At 44.2% G+C, this 21,000-nt stretch overlaps 1 protein-coding gene across 1 annotated transcript in view; it reads left to right on the plus strand.

Moving 5' to 3' along the window:
- The first annotated feature begins 6,852 nt into the window (after positions 1-6,852).
- The window catches only part of INPP5F (inositol polyphosphate-5-phosphatase F), a 38,859-nt gene continuing 24,711 nt past the window's right edge, over positions 6,853-21,000 (plus strand). Inside the window, exon 1 of the mRNA XM_084289813.1 lies at positions 6,853-6,979. Within this exon, the coding sequence (XP_084145939.1) occupies positions 6,883-6,979 (97 nt within the window). The 5' untranslated portion in view covers positions 6,853-6,882. The remainder of the gene's footprint in view (positions 6,980-21,000) is intronic.

Consider the following 21,000-nt stretch of genomic DNA (forward strand, 5'->3'; position numbering starts at 1 on the left):
GGGAGCAAATCCCATCAAGGTATTTGGTTCCTAGTCTTAAACCAGGAAAGTTCTGAATCCTGTGCTCATTTTAAAAGGCAGAAATGTCTCATTAAATATAATTTAATTTATAAATCTAAGGTCAAGCATACAGTAAATGTTTTTCGAGACTGATTGTTCAGTATCCTCCAAAATCAAGTGCTTGCCTGGGTCTTGATTGTGAATGTGCAATAAGGAGATTTCTCATTTCTGAATGTCCTTCAGTCACATGTTGTGTAGCATAACTGATAGACATATCCGAATAATATGCTAGTGGAGAAATGTTGTGTCAGAGAGCAATGAGCCTTTTCAAAGCACAGTTTTGGAACAGTGCTGCTCAATATGAGGGAGTTGAATACTGGTTGGTGTAGCTGTGCATATTGTAGTGTGGCAAATACCAAGTCCAGTTCAACTCTCACTGACAGGGTGGAGTCCACAGCAGCGGGCAGGGCATCTTTCTTCCTGTCATTTAAAAACTGAAAAAAAAGGAAATGAAGGAATGGTGGCACTGAATAAGGTGTCTGCTTGCACTGCCTAGAAGATGACGAGAAATATTCCATGTAGGCAGGTGTGTACAATTGGCAGCTAAAAGAGGATCTTGTACCTGCTGAGAGTTAATTTCTCAAATATCTGCCTCATCACCCGTCTGAGTGAATTGAATCTCGGCCCCAAACCATTCTCAAATTTCTTTTTTCCTTAAGGCATCACACATTTCTCTGTGAAACAGCGAGTGCAGGCAATGCTGCAGCTACTGCTGCCTGGGACTCATTAACAGAAACACCTGCTCTGCCTTGCTCGTGTACCAGGCGGGGAAATGAGTGAGGAGAAGAGCAAAACTCAAGAATCTCTTTTAGTTGTCATTTGCCAGCTTCTTTGCAGGGTCACAGAGTGACATCTCTCCAGAAGAAGGTTTCTACTGAGCAGAGCACCTGAAAAAACTCAGGGTCTTGCCGCTCCTCACCCTTTCCTCTTAGGCAGCTAAAAGCTTTCTTTGCAGAGCAGGAACTTTCACTTAGAGACACAAACTATGTCCCAGTGCAGTCTATTTATTTAATTTGCAGTTTTACAGTCCTTTCTCTTCTTGGGCTAGGCTTGGTTTTATTGCACTATAAATGTTTCTCATTTACAAGTAAGGAAACAGCACAATGGTGTTCTGCTAGGAGAGCTGCCTGCATCCGTCTGTTGCTAAGAGTCTTTCTGTGTCTGCTTGCCTTCCTCCCCTTCCTAATTGTTTTTATCTATTTATTTCCTTGACGTTAATTTCAATTCTAATCAGCAACTACAAACTCATGCCTGGTGTTTATGACATTCTTTCTGCACTCTGATTCAGTTCAGATTTTGCTGTACTTAACACATTTTTTTTCCCAATTCTTACCCTAATTTTTCCTATTTGAAGGAAGTATTTCTTTTTAAAGAAATGTTGTACAGAACCAGTAATGCTTCCTAAACCCTGCCTGCTTGCATCACTCAAGCAGTATAAAATGTCAGATCCTGGCAATCATCGGTCAGATTAAAGACTGCCGGCAGAATGCCAGAAGAGCTGTTTTTTTTTTTTCACCACCTATTGCCTTCTCCCAGGCCTTTAAAAGGTGCCTCAGGACAGAGATGCATAGCAGACTGAAAAGAAGGGACCTGAAGCCCATGTTCCTAATGAGATATCCTTGAGATGCGAGTTTCAGTAGCTTCTGTAGCTGATGCCAGAATAGGAACAGAAAATAAAGAGATGTACCTTTCCTTTTGAAACTCCCATTCACTTGATGTTAACAGCAGGAAAGGATTTGGTAACCATCTAAAAACGTCTGTGTGGTCCAGCGGCCAATACTGTCCAGGCATCAGAAATATTTTTCTTCTCTCCCAGGCCTGCTCACAGCTCTTCTGGCCTCACGCCCCTAGAGTACCCCTGTTCAGTGAGACAAGAAAGAATGGGAAGAAATTAAGGCAGGAGCTAGTCCATGAATGCAGATGCTACAGGCAACAGAGAGAGATAACAGGAGAGAACAGGAAAAAGGAAAAAGAGAGGAAGAATTTGGAAAAATGAAAGAATGATCAAGAAAATAAGACAGAGAAAACTTCAGCAGGAGCAAATAAATGAAAACTAAGGAAGTATCTTTTTTTTTTTTCTTTTTTTTTTTCTCCAGAAATATTCAGCAGCTGTAGGTTGTTTTTGTAATGATAAACTAACACTGTATAAAACATTTCACCGTCAAGAAATTAGAGTATTTATTAAATAAGGTGAGCAGAGGAGAGAAAGGGAAATGCATGGGAAAGAACAGAGAGGCTTTGGGGGCAAAGGAAGAATCCCACTGAAACATAAAGCCCTCATCTCTTCTGAATACAGATCTTCTCTGTTGTCCCCTGGAATAATTCTTAAGTGAGTATCTTTCACATTTAATTTATACAGAGGCATTTTTAATCTAAGAGCCTGACACTCTTTCCAAACTCTGCTTCACCTATTTTAACTTGCAGGGCAGAGGCTTTATTAGCTTTAATGCATTGTGGAAAGGTCAAAACGAAATTTCAGGTCGCTAATGCTGTCTGGTACAGCTGAACATGCAGTCTCATCCAGACCATTTGTTAGGCAGCAAAATTTATCAGAAGTCAAATGTTTTTGGTAGCCCTGCAATTGCAGAGTCCAAAGCCTTATTATGTATGCATTTCATCAGAAAGCTTCCGTCATTAATACAAATTTTTTGATTCAAAATTTGTAAACAGTCCCAGAGGGTGAAAATGTGTTTCTGTTTTTGTTTATGCTGGGCCTTTTTTTCCCAAGCAGTAAAGAATCTTCTATTGAAAGTTGTCTATACACCCATTTCAAAATTTATTCTCATGAATATAGCATTAACTGATATTAATACTGCAATATGGAGGAAAAATATGTCTGTTAAACAAGCTACCAGAGCTGCCCCAGGGAAAAGGCTAGTCAGGAGAGACTAGAGATCACATCTGTCACTTGTAAAAGGACTGCATGTTGTTATATCCACTGCCAAAATTATCTGCTTCCCATGTGTTACATTAATACTTCTGCATCTTGGCTTCATTTTCTTGAGGTCAATGAAAGATGAGTGGAAGTTTTATATGTGTTTGTAGAACCATGGCCTGTGGATGCTGTGTGAAGCAGAGGTCAATTCGGCTAATATTATTTAAGTCATTTACCACTCAGGCTAGACAGGACCTAGGACAACTATTGCTGAAGTTGTTTTCTAGGGAAATGAAACAAAAAAAAAGAAGCAAACAGCTGTAATAGTGCCTTAAACCAGCATGAACTACAGGAGAAAAATACTCAGATACAAATGGAAAAATATTTTTTCTTCACAGAATACCACATACATTGTTCTTCTGGATATACATTCTTGGCCTACAGGATTACTCTGTAGTTTTCCATAAAATACTTTTAAAGGTATTGTAGGAACTACTAGCACATCCTTCTTGGAGTGACATTTTTCAGTGCTGGCTTATTTATAAATGTATATGCAAAAGACTTAAGTAATACCAAACATTTGCCACCATTAGATCTTTTTTTGGAGCTTAGAAAACGCCCATCTCTTCCTCCCAGCAACTTTCTACTGTCTACGATGATGAACCAAACAAGCTAATGAGCTTGATCCGTCCTGCCTGTCTTCCTTGCGTGACATAAAACATAGATCTACTTTTTATATTCCCGTTGGAACGTCAAGATTGTTTCAGAAAGCTTCAAGAAAAGCCTTCATCTTCATGACATTCATTCTGATTTGATTGCAATGTTACTAAATTAGTTCTGAAACAATTTCTCCTCATGCTTGATACTGACACTGCAGACAGCAAAGGACAGTCCGAAGAATCAGTGCATCAACAGAATTCCCTCTGACTTACAAGGTATCTGTGAAGAAAATTGATGGGATGGAGGATGAAAGCAAAATAAAATACACTGAAGAGTTTTAAGTATCTGCTTAAGGTCTGTTTATTACAAAGTGATTCATTAGATTGCTTAACAAGGATGGATTTAAGTATACAATAACTGTTAAGCAAATGTTGAAATGGAATTGACAATTAACTACTTAGTTAATTGTAAAAACTCATGTTCCATACTTAAAGTCTCTCTGAAACTTCAAACTCACAAAGCTCTACAAAAATGCTGTCTTCAGCATTTTGTATTTGTCATTTTCCTGGTGCGTTCAATAGCTATGTAACAGCACGAGTTTAGAAAGTTGGATGTGAATAATCTTTAATGACTTTATTAGAAGCACAATTAACACTTTAAACATATAAGCACTTTTACTATCTTTTTTTTTTTTAATCCAGAGAACCAAATGATTTCATTACCTTGCTTTCAGATTCCTTTTTGCAGAAAAAAAACACCTCTTCAAGGATTTATATTGGTGTAACACTGAAATAAAATAAAAAAAAAAATAAATCTACATCTTCTAAATACTGTGAATCATGGACCAATTAATCCAAACAACAATCCTTTGTGAAAATTACAGTAGAGCAAATAAGATGTGAACACAAAATACTACTTCTTACACAAAGGATAACGTAGCTTCATTTGCTGTGTACTTTTAGAGTCTAATGAAACAAGAGGAAAGTGGTGCACCATAGTGAATGTGAAAGCCGTACCATCAGTCCCCTTGGATATGGGCATGTACAGCAATACTAAGAAGAAGCTTTAATTGCCTGTGTTTACTTAAATGCACAGTTTTAAACATACGCCCTCAAGAGGAAGTCTTTCAATATCAGATCTGTGGAACAATCCAACCCTTCACTGCCTTGCTGGGTATGTTTGATAGGCCTTTGACAGTACACAACATTGTGTTTATCACAGAATCCTAGAATCATTAGGGTTGTAAAAGCCCTCCAAGATCCTCTGGTCCAACCGCCCCCCTACCACCAATGTCACCCACTAAACCATATCCCCAAGCACCACGTCCAACCTCTCTTTGAACACCCCCAGGGACGGTGCCACCACCACCCCCCTGGGCAACCCGTCCCAACACCTGGCTGCTCTTTCTGAGAAGAAATGGCTCCTCATTGCCAGCCTGAACCTCCCCTGGCACAACCTGAGGCCATTCCCTCTGGTCCTGTCACAGTGACCTGTGAGAAGAGGCCGACCCCAGCTCCCCACACCTTCCTTTCAGGGAGCTGTAGAGAGCAATGCGGTCTGCCCTGAGCCTCCTCTTCTCCAGACCAAACACCCCCAGTGCCCTCAGCCTCTCCCCATAGGACTTGTTTCCCAGGCCCTTCCCAGCTTCATGGCCCTCCTCTGGACACTCTCCAGGGCCTCGATGTCCTTGTAGTGAGGGGCCCAAAGCTGAACCCAGCGCAGAGCACAGGGGGCGATCACCTCCCCGGCCCTGCTGGCTGCACCATCCCTGACACGAGCAGGGTGCCGCTGGCCTTGCCCACCTGGGCACACTGCCGGCTCGTGTTGAGGTGAGCACTGACCAGCTCCCCCAGCTCCTTTTTAATGCACAGCTTTCCAGCCCCTCTGCCCCAAGACTGTAGCACTGCACGGGGTTGTTGTGACCAAAGTGCAGGACCTGACACTTGGCCATGTTGAACCTCATCCCCTTGGCCTCTGCCCATAGATCCAACCTGACCAGGTCCCTCTGCAGGGACTTTCCATCCTCCAGCAGATGGATACTTCCTCCTAACTTGCTGTCATCTGAAAACTCACTGAAGGGGCACTCAATTCCCTCATCCAAGTCATCAATAAAGATATTAAAATGGGAACATCAAGAAGAAAACAAAAGAGATCTATTTATGAAAATGCTGAGAAGCCATTTAAACCCGTCTCTTGCCTAATACCTGCTGGCCTGGCCTGACTGGCACAATCTGCCCCTGACATGAACGCCACACGCAGGAATGTGGCAGGCCAGCGCCGCGCTGGGAGCTGTGCAGGACAGTCGCCAAGCTCAGCATTTTCAGTCAGTATCTGCAGCCAAGAAGGGGAAGGAAGGGTGGGCGTCCTTTGCATACCCGCCCTGTGTCCTTTGCATACCTGCCCTGGGGAAAACAGGGGCGGGTGCTAGCATCTATTACCAGAGCGAGTAGAGTCCAGTTCCCTTCATAGGGTTCCTGCATTAGTTACGGGTATGTGGGAATGACAGCAAAGATCAGAGGTCTGATGCGAGATTTAAAATAAAAAACTTAAACTACACACAGAATTATATATTTAAATTTAAAATTATATAAAGCCTTGGAAAGGGTTTATATAGAGGGTCTATATTCTATAGGGGTCTATATTCTAAAGGGCCTATATTCTATATAGAATAGAAGTCCACCCTTCTAGCGAAATTTCAGAAAATCAGTCATTAAGAAGGGTGGACAAATACAAGATGAGGAAATCTCTTTTCATGTACCATTCACAACTGCTGAGGCGGGACGTGACTGCATTTTCAGGACAAAATTTATTTTTTGGGGACACAGCGAAGCCAACGAGCCCAGCCCTGCCCGGCTGGCTGGGCGTGTGGTGGGGCGTTTTTTTGCGAGGACTGCTTTGTAACGTGTGTCCCCAGCTCCTGGGAGGGGAGCAGGGAAGGAGGGGAACCCCTTAGGGCTGTGGGGGCTGTGGGGTCTGACAGGGGCTGAGGGGCTGTGCGGCGGGGAGGGCCCCGCGCTGCTCCTTTAAGCCCTCGGTGGGCGGGGCCAGCGGGCGGGGTCACGTGCGGCGCAGCGGCCGGAACGCAGGGAGCGCCCCGAGCCCGGGCGGCGCCGGGACCCCGAGGGGGGAGCGGGAGCGGCGCGGGGTGGGGGAGGCGGGCAGCGCGCGCGCAGCGGGGCCGTGCGCGTCCCCGCGGCCGTGCCCGCGCTTCGCGTCGGGAGCGCGCCTCCCCCGCCCCTCAGCCGGCGCTGCGCGGCCTCAGGCAGGCAGGCAGGGAGGGAGGCAGGATGGAGCTGTTCCAAGCCCAGGACCACTACATCCTGCAGAGCGGCGAGCGGGCGCTCTGGTGCAGCCGCAGGGACGGCCGCCTGCAGCTGAGGGCCGGTGAGGGAAAATGGCAGCGGCGGGGGGCGGCTCGAAATGGCGGGCGGGGGGGTCCGGGGGGGAGGGGGGGGGGCGGCGAGGGGGTCCTGAGGGGGGTCATGAGGGAAGAGGGGGGGCCTGGGGCTGGGAGGGGGGTCTGGGAGGGGGGTTTTGGGTCCCTGGGGTGGATCTTTGGGTCCCTGGGGGGGATCTTTGGGTCCCTGGGGGGGATTTTTGGGTCTCTGAGGGGAGTCATGAGGGAAGAGGGGGGTCCTGGGGCTGTGAGGGGGGTCTCTGAGGGGAGAGGGGGGTCTTGAGTCCCTGAGGGGGTCCCTGAGGGGTTTCCCTGTGTCCCTGAGGAGCGCAGCTGAAGGGTGCCGGGGCTGTGTCCTAAACAGCTGGGTATGTGCTGTGTGGCACAGGGTATGTGGTGTGTGGCCCATCACGCAGCTGTTACTTACAGCTTTCCGAAAGCGGGGTCTGTGTTAACCCCTAAACACATACAGGACCAGCTCTGGGTGAGTACAGCCCGCTCCGTGAGCCTTAAAAGGCTGGGGCGAGCTCCGGGTGAGCAGCGGCTCTCAGGTGTTTATCCACAGACCTGTTTGTCGCCCTGCTCCGTCCCGTGTCGCGTCCTCACGCTTCAGTCCCGGTGCTTTTGTCCTTTTGGTGCCGTTCCTGTGCGTCTCTTGGGTGATATTGCAGCCCGTCGGGTGTAACGTGACGTCTCGCTCCCCGTTCCAGGTCGGAGGTCTGGCAGCGCTAAGCTGATAAATCACCTCACAAAACACCTCGTGGTCCGCGAGACAGCAGTGCAGCTGGTCAAGGAAATGCGTGTTTTCACACAAACTCAGTGTTAAATTTGCTGTATTGTAAATACAACAGGCATAAAAGCTCTCATTCTACCCGGAGTAACAAAAGCACAAACTCGCGGGCTGGTTCTGGAGGCAGCTGTTTGGAAGCTTGGGTTTAAAGCATCGGTCGCTTGTTTTCATGCAGCTGCTGCTGTGATTTCCCAGAGCCCATCGGCTTCGGGGAGGCTTTGCCAGGGCTCAGCAGTCTGTCCGTGTGCTCCTAAGCAGGACTTTGTCTGTAATGGGACTCTGTGCTTCCAGTCCGAATAAATGCGATGCCTGTTGTGCACGACCCGCCGAGTAATGAAAAGTAACCTGAGAGTTAAGTCTCCTAGCCTGCTTGGTGTTCTTGTTAGTCACTCTTTCCTATTTCAGTGGATTTTTGGTTTTGTTTTTCCAACTCTGTGGCTCTGGATGGTCTTAGTGAAAATGGGTTCTAGTAGGGTGAAATGGGATGCCTTGCTGGGTAGGCTGAAAGGAAGCCTGAGAAGGGAGCACTTTGATCGCAGACTGATTTTCTTGGGTCAATAACTCTTCTGTATGTGAAGGCAGAGCTGGATATCCCCGAACTGGACAGTTTTATTACATCGGACCAATTATAATCAAGGCCACTGAGCGGAAGTGAGTAAATAGATTGCTGTGTGATGAGTCAGTGCTGAATTAAAAAAAAACAAAACAAAGTCATAACTTGTATGCATTGACATGTTGAATAGTCTGTTGAAAGGCTATGATCTAACTGTGTCTCTACCAGTTTTTGGAAGCCTTGACTTAATTCTGAGCAGAATTTTGGGGGCAGAGTAAATCATTACACATCCGTGGGTTGAAACGGGCAGTCCTGGCAAACCTTGCAAAGCATTACTTTATATGACAGGTCTAAGTCTAAGGAGCTGAAACTGAGCTTTATAACACTCTCCTCCCTCAACCATAAGGGCGCGTTCAGAAACTTGCTCATCTTGAAAACTGTATTTCAGACTTCTTTGAATCGTGGCGAGAATTTGGATTAAAAACAAAACAGCAACAGAACAGTGAACTTGTAAATATTTGCCGTAAACAAAGTCTGGGGCTGGCCGAGGTCATGCCTGCGTTTACATGATGTCTCTCTCTGTTGGTGTTTTTCTTCTGTGAAGTGAAAGTAGTAATTGAGTCACCTGCAGGCAATCTGAATCCTGTTGGCATCGCAGGTTGTTGGGGTTTCGATGTTCGCCGTGTGCCTCTTCCAGTGTGGTAGAAAAACGTTGTTTAACCCTGCTGTAAGCACCTCGCCTCAGATCTTGATCTGGAGTTTGTTCACGCGTAGCTTGCCCTGTTTGTGCTCTGCTCGGCTGCTCTCGGCCAGCGGTTGTGTGTAGATTACGGCATGGTGTTATTGCTGTCACGGCTGTAATTTATTTATATCTGCCTGTGTATATATAAAAGAACAGAAGTCGTTAAGGCGCTGAATTCTTCTGTCACTAGAAAAAGGACAGACCCTCCTGCTGAGTGAAAGCTTCAGCTCTCGCTGTGTTGGCCTTGACGATCAATACCTTGAGCAGCGGTGCCAGACGAAACGAGACTGGGAGGGAGCAGTTGTTCCAGAAAGCAGGGCAGTGATGCTGTCCTCTCCACCCTGCCCAGCCTTCTCCCCACCCCTGCAGGAGAAACAACCACCACAGGTTTTTGAGCATGTCTCAGACAGGTATTTGGACCCAGCTTTTGGGCACTGCACGCTCAGATTCCATGACCTGCTTGTAAGAGGGAGGCGGTGATAAGATGTCTCACCTCTGGAGCTTAACTAGGGGCAAACGAGCAGTCATGTATTATTAAATGCCTTAGGAAATTAGCGTTACCGTGTTGGTTTTCAGCTGTTGGAAATGGTTGTGAATGGCTGGTTCAGCAACTGAAGCGGTACCTCTCAATAGATATGTTTTAAAAAATAATAAATTGCATAGATATACATGTCTTTTTTTCTAATGAGAGGCTTGTTACCAAACACTATTTTTCAGAGTATTGAGGAAGAGATGTCCGGTTAGGTGTCTTCATCTGATAGCATGAAATCTGAACTGAGTCACAAGTTATAATGCAACCCAACATTCCAGCTCTGGGTGCTTGCCCTACTCCTCAGCGGCATTACAGAGTCACGGAACAGTTTCTTGTCAGAATCCCTGATATTCTTCTCCAGTCAAAAATAATGAAGAAAATTCCTTTGAAGTCTAGTGAAGGTGAAGGCCTTGAGGACAGAAGCCCACATTTGCTTTGTGTGAGGAGTGCTGCCCCGATCCCAGGGGATTTATCAGCAGGTTTAAGGCCCCAGAAGGGTCCTGCGTATCGCCCTGAGGGATGGCAGCCCATGTGTTAACTCTGGCTGCTGAACTAAATATGTCACACAAAACTGACTTCCTGAGGTGGCGTGCCTTAGAAATGGCCTGTCTGTTCTGGAAACTATTCCATGCCAGAGACTTGCAGCTTTAGAGTTCTCTCTGTTTTACGAGCTACTTCCTACGGGACCTCAAGCTGTTTTTTCTGACACTTCAGTTTCAGTCGTAGCAGTTGCGGAGCTGTTTCTCAGCAGTGCCTGCTCGTGCTGTTTGGTCCTCTTCCTTTGCTGTCAGCACAACATACGTGTGATGCGTGTGACAAACCAGATGTCAAACTGATCTGTGTTAAATGCAACCCAGCAAAAAAGGGTGCTCAGAACCAGCGAGCAGTTAGTTCCCTGTTGCTGCTTGCTCCTTCCTACAGAAGTGAGCAGGGACTAGAGGAGAGCTGTGTGCCGCTGCACATCTTTATCTACTCAAATACATACATTAAAGAGTTCTGTACCTTCTGCCTGGGAGGTGAGATCTTCAAATGTATTTGCCAGAGGGTTTTTCCTACTTTCCTTAAATAAGATGTGCTTTGTAATTTCACCCACTTTTTTTCTTTTTTTTTTTTTCTAAATGGATCCTAGTTAAACAAACCCCGGGACTTAACTGAGTATGCCACATACTAACCTAGTTAGAAATAAATGTTGAGGTGAGGTGTTTCTGGTTTAGTTTCCTGTTGAATCTTACTGGCAGAAGTGAAGCTGAATGTAACGAGGCTGTCCCCATCTTCCCCCTTCTCCTCCTGACTCTTTCTTATACAAAGAGGTCTGGAATTGTCAAACTTGTCCCAAGTCAGAAGCATAAAGTGTCCTGGAGTTCCTGCCTGCTCTGAGATGACTTCTGGCTTTAAATAAATGAAAACCCTTTTAAGCTTGATATGCTGATTGTTGCGAGTTGACTGTTTGCTCTGTAAAGGAAAAGATAACTATTTTGGTGTGTGTGTGTGGCAGAATTTAATCAAATCGGCAGTTCAGGTGCTTTTGGGGCTTGTGTTTTGGTAGCAGAGGTCCCGCATCTTTGACCTCTCAGAGGTTAGTACTAACTGGTGAGATGGAGGAGATCAGATTTAACTGCGACAGCAATATTGACAGGAAACTGCCCTTCATTTGAGAGGGGTCTGCACCTATACCAAAGAGCTTGTGGCTTTTCAATCTGTGAGTATCGATGTTCTTGTTACTGGCTTTGTCACCCAGAGGTGAGGGGGGTGTCTCAGCTCTATGTGCAAGTCAACATGAGAACTTTGTGGCAAGCTTTACAAAAACCTGTCTGAACTGCAGGGAAAGGCAAGTATTTCTTTCATGTGCCACTTAGGCTCTTTCAGAACAACTTCTTTGTTTTTGGAATGTGATTTTTGTTGTTTTTGTTATTTAATGGATACTATTCAGCCTGCAGGAAAGCTCAGGTTGCTGAAGTTCAGCTACTGGAAGCTGGCAGAGCTACCCTGCACCTGTGTGTAGGGGTGATCTCTGGTTTGACTCAGGCAGTAGCTACACTGTCCTTGACTAAGATACAGAGTTTTTTCTGGCACGGTAAGTGGGCAGTATGAAAATACTTTCCTTTTTTTCTGTTGAAAAACAAATGCTTCATAATGGAATTATCATTATGAGAAACTGGTGATGCTGCAGCTTTTGAGAGACTTCTAAAGACGCTGACCTGAAGGCTTTGGTGACCAGAGGAAGCGATTTGGTGGGCAGCTGGGCATTTCCTGGCAGTAGGGGTGAGGCTCCCAGCAGGAAAACATTCCTTCGCTGCTGTTCCAGCCTGTTGCATGCCAGCTGCAGCTGGAGCCCTGAAATGTCAGGGGACTTGGCTGTAACTTCCTCTAAACAGTTCCCTCCAACTGTGAGAGGTGTTGGATGGTGGCTTGAGGCTTTCTTTTAGAGGTAAACTCTGCAGAGTCATATCAAGCAGCTCTGAAACGTAGCTTAAATATTGAATCTTGTTGAAAGTCATTGTTAAGGCTCTGTATTGAGACTTAAGGCCTGGAGTCTGTCAGGCTGTAATTTTTCCCTCAAGTGCGTCAAAGATTCAAGACAACAGATAAAAGTAATAAAAGCTTCTGTCAGTGTCTGGAGGTTTCATGATTCATGCTCAATATAATAAAGAACACAATTTTTTAATATACTTAAAGGTTTTGAGAGGAATACACATTTGGTAGCTCAGAATTTGCTTCTCGTAAGCATTACATTTGCTATAAACTTCGGCTTCTGAAAATTACTTGTGTTCATTGAACCTTCTATATTTGTTACAGAAATGCATATGGTTATTCCAACAGAAATTCCCACTTGCAGTTAACAATCTGGATCTCTTGAAAATGCAGCATTCTGCCACACGAATCTAATTTGATTGGGGATGATTTAACTTGTTTTTCCCAATTTAGAGAGCTTTCGCAAGCTTCTTTTCAGTCATGACTTAGCCATACTGCTTACTCTTGCAAGTATCACTTGGAAAATCTTAGCCAGGAAATAACACATGGCAAGAGGGAATATGAAAACAAAGAGCCCACTTAAGAGGGGGTGTGGGTGGATACATGCAGGTTTTTCTTCTCTCTCTGTGTAAACTTTTTGTGTAGTGCTTCAATTCTTGTAGGTGGGACTCACGTTTCCAGCTGGTGGTCTTCAGTTTTAGCAGCTGATTGTATTTGAAATATACTCTTTATCCTTTAGTTGCCAAAGTCACCGCATTTATGTCTTCACAGGAAACCGAGTAATAGAAGCAAATATCAAGAAGGCACGAGAAACCTTTAAACAGATTTCTGGAGGAGAAATTTAGAAATAGCACAAATTTCTTTTATGAAAGCTCTGCTTTGGTAAACACATATCAGCACTCAATGATGCATCGCATATGCTTGTTCCAAGCACCTCCACCTCCCAAAAATAAGACAAGGAATTATTTTCTGAATAGCTGAACTGATATTAATGGAATTCCACCTGAAAACTTTGGTCTTCGTTTTAAGGAAGAAATCTTACTTGACTAGAAGCCCTGAAACAGCGTTTGTGTTGTCTGTGGAAAACTGAACACAAGCAACTTGAAAGTGCTGTAAGCTTGAAGCTCTGTGTGCCCCAAGTCTCGGTCTCTGATAACGTGCTAGGGATGGTTGGCAAGATCACATGAACGTGCTGAGGTAAATAAATGGCTTGAAATGTGACAGTGCTGAGGTTTAAAGAACAAAACAGAACTCAGAGCCAAATTTAGAAGTGCATGACACTGCCTGGGGGCAGTTGCAAAGTGTGAATGACAAGTGTGGTTGCTCTATTGCTAATTGGGAGCTTGGGTTTGTTTTTGCCACATTTGTTTAGAACAGCAGCAGCGTTCCCACAGATGACCAATGTTTAGCTTTTCTCAGCGCTAAAATGGTTTTAGTAATGTTCAAGTGATACATTGCTTGTCATTTGGTTCTACATAGTCTATTCATCCCCAGCAGTTACTTAAACAACAATAAAAATCTACCTAGCGTGGCATGAAATCCTTTGCTTTCTGTTCAGATACATGAATTAAGGGCTGCGTTCAGAGTACGCAAATCCAATTTGTTCTGCAGTATCTCCTGCAGTTGTCTTCTGTAATTCTAAAATGATCATGCCTGTTTCTGTTGAAATACCAAACTGTTGAGAATACGCTTGTGTAGAAAGAGGCACCAAATTGTTATTTTAAGTTAAATTTTGAGGCAGTTTTCCAGTCCATGCTGTTCACTGCTGAGTGCTTTAAATGTGATGGGTAGTAGAGGACATGCATGTTTTAGTTTTTAGACCCTTCCATGTAACTCATCCAAAGCATGTGTACAAAAAGAAATGTTTGAATAATGGTACAGAGCATGTATACTGTTAGTTACTTAGTCACGGTTCCTGTTAGAGTCACGCTTTCCTTCTGTAATATGAAGAAGCTTTTCAATCAGCTACAAGATTCTCCAGAATGCTTTTAGCCTAAAGCAGAGCTGTGCTTTCTGAGCAAAATATGCTGACTGGGAAAAACAAGGAAAGGGGACTGAATAGAGGCAGAAATCTTTGGCTAGAAGTAACTCTTATGCAAAGGATTTCTTAGTCACTGAAGCGCAGCCTGCTTATTCCGAGCTGTTTCCTCCTCAGCCTTTTTAAGGGATCAAGGGGCCCTACAGGTGCAGAACAAACTGAGGTGATGCTTTCTTTACAACCACAGTCCCAAGTGAAGAGGTGAGCTCCTCCAAGGATGCTAAATCAAAGAGGCACATCACAGAAATGGTTAACCTCAAAAGAATAGGCAACACGGTACCGAGTAAGTACAACAACAGGACTGAGGATTTTAGGCCAGAGCAGGAAAAAACTAACTTCACTGTAGGTCTGAGATGTTCCAGTTTAACAAAACTGTCTTGTGGGCAGGGGATGGGGCTGATGGCAGCCTTCTCAAACTTGGTGTCCATGAATGACTTACGGAAAGCTTTTGTTATGTTTTTAACTTGGTGGAAGGGGCCTGGGAGTTGAATTCAGTGAGTGTGACGTTCAGCTTGCTCCCGATGAGTTGATGAAGCTGTGTGTGTAAAAGAAGACTGCTGGATGGCTTGTTAAGGCACGCTGATGGAGTGTGCTGTAGTTATTTTGTTGTTAAGTAATCCATATGTGGGGAGCAGGGGCAACTAGAACAGCCTCCTGAGGTGGTTTCTAATACTTCATAATTAGCAATTAGAGTATTTTTTTGGTTTAATTGGATCTGCCAGCACTGTATGCCTTAGAACCGGCCTCAGAACAACTGCTAATAGCAGTTTGTCACGTGTAGTGCAGGAGTTCCTTCCCCAATTACTTGTCATATTGGGTACTCTCTAGGCAACTGAATCTCCTCCATATGCTTTTATAGTTTCCTGAGCAGTGCCTGGTGACTCGGGGGATTTTCCAACTGCGGCAGAACACAAAGAAGTGTATTTACCAACACAAGTAGTAAGGACTCTCCTGTGAGGTGCATTCTCAGGGCTTGCATCCTGCTTGCTCTTTTGGAGAAGTTTTGCTGTGATGAGATTAGAGCTGCGTTATATGCCCCCGTTCCCACTGCTGTAAATCTTGTCACTGTCCGACCTGAACTGAACTCGAATTGTTCCTGTTCATCCGGTCCAATGTTGAGATAGTTGAGGAAAGCGTCCAAGGAAGCTGAATGTCTGTTTCACTCAGACACAGGCCGGATGGATGCATGCTCTGTGGCATGCTGGCTCCACCGTAGGAGCACATGCACTCTGTAAAAAAACAAAACAAAAAAACTTGCATCGAGTTGCTGTTTGGCAAGTGTGCTTCCAATCCTTAGGGGCTGGAGGATGAACAGGCTCAAAGGTGGAGTAGCAAGGAGAAGACTAGTGGGGATTTTTTTTTGAAATCCTCTGAGTTTAAGCTAGCTGTGGGTTTTTAAAGATGGGGGGAATGGGGATCAGTGGTGATCGGATTTCTCTGTTCAGAGGAGCACTTCAATTCCAAGCGATTGAGGGCTCTCAAGTCTCCCATGCAGACTGAGCAAGCTGTGTAAATGAAAAGTTAAAGATAATTAAACAAATTATCCCTTCAGCTAGCCACCCGTTTCAAGGATTGGGCTGGAAAATAAGCAAATAAATAAGGATAATACTTCATGACCATTAGGTGCTAGTAGTTGTAAGACTAAGTGTGTTAATGTTCCTCCATCTTTCTGCAATTACAGTAGATTAAACATGAATTTAGGAGTCGGTGCTAGAAAGAACTTAATTAGCCTAAGATTGCTTGGCAAAGTAGCACTTGGAGTCTTTTGTCTTGTAGGAAATACTTTGTGCTCTTAAGTCTTCCCAGTTAACTTGTAATCTTTTAATCCTGGCTAATATTTCGGAACACTATTCAAAGATGAACTGGAACTTGAAAGCGGAGTTGTTTCCCTTTGAAAAGTCATAAGGGCACAGTAGCGCTAATAATGAAGGCTTGTGGTTGTCTTTGATCTGAAGCAGCCAGAACTTAAAGGGGAAAACTTCAACTCTATTAAAATTGTTGTTTTTGTTTTTTTTTTTTTTTCTGGAAGTTTACTTTTCAGAGGTCAAGTATTGTATTAGCAGAGCTGGAAAATTGACTTTGGACACGTACAATAGGTTGCTTCTGCGCTTTCTCTTTTTATATGGAAATGTCTTGTGTTTGTGTTGGATGCTGAGAAGGCTGTAGGTAAGAATTCATAAACAGTGTGCAGGTTTGGATGGTTTTGTCTATATCCAGCCTGTGTTTGTTTATAAATACGCGTTTATAAGCAGTCCATGTTTATATAGATACATATAAACTGAGCTTGAAGTTCTGGGACGTTCAGTCAATTTTTATACAGAGCTCACTGACAGGAAACGTTTCCCAGCTGAGGTCCTGAAGCTCCTGGGGGTTTGAGGAAGATAAGGAGAACGGCCCCTAAGTTACAGCAAAATTGGCTGATGAACGGCTATTGCTCTTTGAATCGGAGCTGGCAGCAGTAAGGGCTGGGTCAAAGTGATTACAAATCAAATCTTTTTTTCTTCCTGCCTCCTTAACATCTCCAGACTTGCCTGTAGTCACAGCACGAAGCCGGTGGTGAATCCCAAAGCAGCGTGTTCCCTTGTCAGGGCTTGTGCCTGACCTGGGAGCGACGCTGCTGGGGGAAGAATGGCCAAAGGGCTAGAAAGCGCTTTTGGCTTTTGACCATCTTGCGAGTTGCTTTGTACCACCCTTCCCAGGATCACACTTGTGTAAACACAACCGGGCAAAGGAGCTTTATCTGGTGCTGCTGGTAAGTTCGGAGGGCTGGTGATGGAAATAATCACATCAAAGCTGGTTTTGTTCCCTGCTTGTGGCGGAAGCCCTGGTGTGCTGCGATTGCGATTCCAATGCACTCGCTGTGAAGCAACTGTGTGCTCCCTGACTGCTCATCTTAGATGGCAATCAGAAAAAAAAAAAAAAAAAAAAAAGCAATTTTTTCCCAAATAGCTTGAATTTAGTTAGTGGGGAAAGGGAGGGAATGGGAAATCCTTCCTTTGGGACAGAAACCTGCTGTGCAAGCATGTACCTCAAAGTTTTAAGAGCATGTGGTCTATCAGACCCTGGCAAGTCTTTAAATTAAAACCTCCACAGGGCATGATGATCTCCCTAAGGAGGAGAGTTTCCAACTCTTTGTTTGGAGTGCAGTGGCTACTTTGGCATCGTGTCTAACAAGCACGGTGCCCTGAGAAGTCTGTTGGATGATGCTGGGTTGCAGTTTCAGGTTGATCAGTCTTTATTCCTGGCTGGCTGTGTTTGAAGGGATCGCTAGATTTCTAGCATGGCATCTGTAGGAAGACAAGTGGAAAGCAAAAGTAACTATTGATGAATTACATTTGAAATTTCTCAAAGCACTTTTTTTTTGGTGTGTGTGCAGGGAATAGTCCAGTGTGAGCCTTGTGGTAGTTAATGCTCACTGATAGGTATTTCTTCTTTTTAAAAAAGAAAATTCAAACTTGCAGTTGTGTGGCTTCAGCATTCATCAGTCAAACGCCTTTTATGTATACTATCAGAAGACTTTAACTGAGGATTTTCTTTTTTTTTCTTCTGTGGTTATTTTCCTCCTTGGCTTTAGAAAGATCTAGAGCTCTTTTGCAACGTGTATCACTGTCCAGCAACTTAAATTTTGCCGTATTTTACAGTTATTCTAATCTTGTAGACTTCCACTTAATTTTTTGGATCGAAATGTATTTGCAATTGTTGCACAGCCATGTAACCTTCAATCCTTAAAATTATGAGCAAAGATGATGGCTAAAGATACGGTGGCTGCCAGGATTGCTGGGCAGGGGATTAAATTATGGCAAACAGTCCTGAGTGATTTCACAGCACTGAGCAGAGGTCTGAGAGCTGCTTTTGCTTCAACAGAGTAAGCAGGACTGCACTAAACACAAAAGCCTGTATTTTTTCGGGGGCAGGGTAGTGGGACTAGAGAAAACGATCCTTTTATGTTGGTTCATCCACCTTCTGGTTCCAGAGCATGCTTCCTAGAGCAAGAGGTTCCTGTGGCTGAATACTTGAATTGTTTTTATTCAGCATGATTGGCGTTGGCTCTGAGCCAAGAGAGGGCTACCGAGCAGGAAATGGAGCTATAACTGGTAACCAGGTTCTAATCAGAATGTCAAACCTAGATGTGTTTTATTTAACAAAACCCACTTTGACCCGCTTGCTTCTGTGCTGTCACACATCCTTTCCTATACAAAGTTCTCTAGAAATACTGGTTAAAAAAAAAAAAAGTGATACTTGCCAAAGTGTGATTCTGCAGTTGGTATTTTTCCACAGCCTCCCGGCATCTCTGCTGTGAGGCTTCTTCACATCTAGATTTTCACTGGATGCTGGAAGAAAAAACCCAAACACGTTAATATCCACCGATGTCCCTGACGGAGAGTTTACCTGCTACGTCCTGCCTTCCCCCAGGAGCATCTTCTGGAAACAGCCGTCGCTGTTGGGAGCTTGATAGCTCTTATCTCATGAGCAATACTGCCCAGCTGGTCAATCTGCACTTGCCTTTTGAACTCTTAGCATAACATTAGGATTTAACTCCAGAGAGCTCCTCTTTTTGCAAAGCTCGTCTGTGCTTTAAGTGAACTGAGGAGTCAGGGGGCAGAGTCAATTCTCACCCTCTCTGCTGCTAGGAGAAGTATTCCTGCAGACGTCTTGGATGTAGCATACGATTAAGTTGAGGGCTACCTATGTCAAAGTAAACAGCAAAATATATGGAAAAGTTTCAAAAATACTCCTTTTTACAGTCCCTAATACAGTTTCTTTATGCCCTTTCATATGGGCAAGTCTGAATTATCTTTTCCTTATATCTGCAACTAAAACTAGATCTTGGTTTCCCCCACCCCCTCCCCTTTCTGTAAGCTGCTAGAACGAAACCTCACTTGCCATCCAGGGCTTTCCCACTAATCTCGTCGTAGCAGGAAATGAATGGTTTAGAGAGACTTAGGCCCTGTTCGGATTATTAGTTTGGTAGTTACGGTAAACCTGCACTGCTTTGAAGTCTTCTGAAGTCTGGCCTTTTTTTTTGCTGCTCGGTTTGCCTGGTTTGGAGCTCTCACGGTGGAATGTGAATGATGAAGAGAACTGCAGGTACCAAAGACAGCAAGAAGTAGGTGATGTTTGAAACAGTACAGCTCTAGAAGGTTCCTGGGGCAAAGATGGCTCGGGGTGGTGTCGGTGAGCTGGGAAGAAGGTGGAAGACTTGAGAGCAGGGAAAGCTTTTTGTGTTCCTCTTTCCTGTAGGCTTGGTGCTGATTTCCACTCAGCGTAAGGATGCTCTTGAGTGTTATTTGGGCTGAAGCTCAGGCTGCCTTTGAGCATGCTTTGTATAAGCACAAGGTTTTTGTCGTACAGGTACAAGATGAATTGTACCCTCAGGCTTCTCTAAGTACTAAATCAAACTGTTCATGCTGTCACTTATTTCCTTGTGCTCATCTACTTTAGTCTTCTCAGAAACTTAACTAAGTGATGGCGTGATCCCCTCTTACAGGAGGCTCAGTGCTAACTGTTTGCAGTGCTCTCTTACAGTGAAGCAGGAAGAACCTGGAGTTTCCCTGCAGGGGTCTCGCATGAGATGGCACAGCCTGGTTACACACACTGGCAGGAGCTCTGTGCTGCCTCCTGCAAACCTCCTCTGGTAAATTTTGCTACTGTGCACACTGTGTTCAGACAGACAAGAAGGAACAATGTGAAACTCCTTTTAAATGACTGCAGTTTAGGTCTATTCTGACCTCTGTGTCTCGTTTCAATGTCTGTTTCATGATGAAATTAAGCTGAAAGCATGGAATTCTTGGAATAGCAGAGTCTGAATTGCAAATAAGTTGCACGGAGAACATAGTATCTGAAAATCAGTGTTTAACAACTTACTGTCAGATGTATGTAAGTTGGTGATTGTACCCCATGTCTTAAGGTATTGTGTGAGTCTGTTCCTCAGACGGTCTGTCTGTTTACCCTGGGAGATGACATCTGGACTAGTGAAACACTTTAGTTGGAGAATTCTGCCTCCTTTGGAACCAGTGAGTTTTGGCAGATAATAACAAACATCTTGTCCTTCTTGGTATGGGAAAACCTTGCGTACATGGGCATTAATTGCTTTTAATGATTCTCTTTCGTTTAAGATTTACTTCTGATTTTTTTCCACATTCTTGAACTTTTAGTACACTCCTATTAGAAACTCGTACTGACTATTGGCGGTGGGTACTCTGACCACAAGAGGCTTCAAGAGGCTTTTCGTGCTAATACTGCCTTACGTGATGGTTTGATTCCTGTTGAGAGGAGAACCTTTCACAGATGGTGGAGCTGATAGTGTTGCCTTCCTGCTTGCTCTCACACTTCTTGTGGTTCACTAGAACTCATTACTAGTAGGAGAACTGGAAACCATAAAACTTGGTGTACTTCAGTATTGTTCTGTGCAGTTGTGAGACTTCTTTAACAAAATACACTGTGCACATGTGTATCTGTAAACATAAGAAGATGTGAAGCTAATAGTAACTGGGTGAATATAAGAGAGCTGGGACTGAGAGTTAACATCTGGTCTTCTTAGAGCTACATTAGCAGCTTAATGACCTGTATTTAATTTCACTATAACCATGTAAAATTTCAATTAAGTACAAATTCCAGTGGATATTAGGAGAATTAAGCCTCCTTTAAACTGAATTATGTAGCCCCAAACGCTCTTATTGTGATTTCCTGAAATAACCAGAAGGGATATGGCTCTAAATAGGAACAAATCATTTGGTCAGCTAATTAAAATGGCAAATTGGTAGCAAGCAAAAACTGAACAGCATATGCAACTTATTTTGTTGTGGGAATCATGGCATGCTTTCCACTCTCTGCTTGGGGAAAGTAGCGAGAATGGCCTGTATTGGATTGATCGTCCTGCT

Source organism: Netta rufina (genome assembly GCF_964035555.1).
Source record: "Netta rufina genome assembly, chromosome: 7".
NCBI lineage: Eukaryota > Metazoa > Chordata > Aves > Anseriformes > Anatidae > Netta > Netta rufina.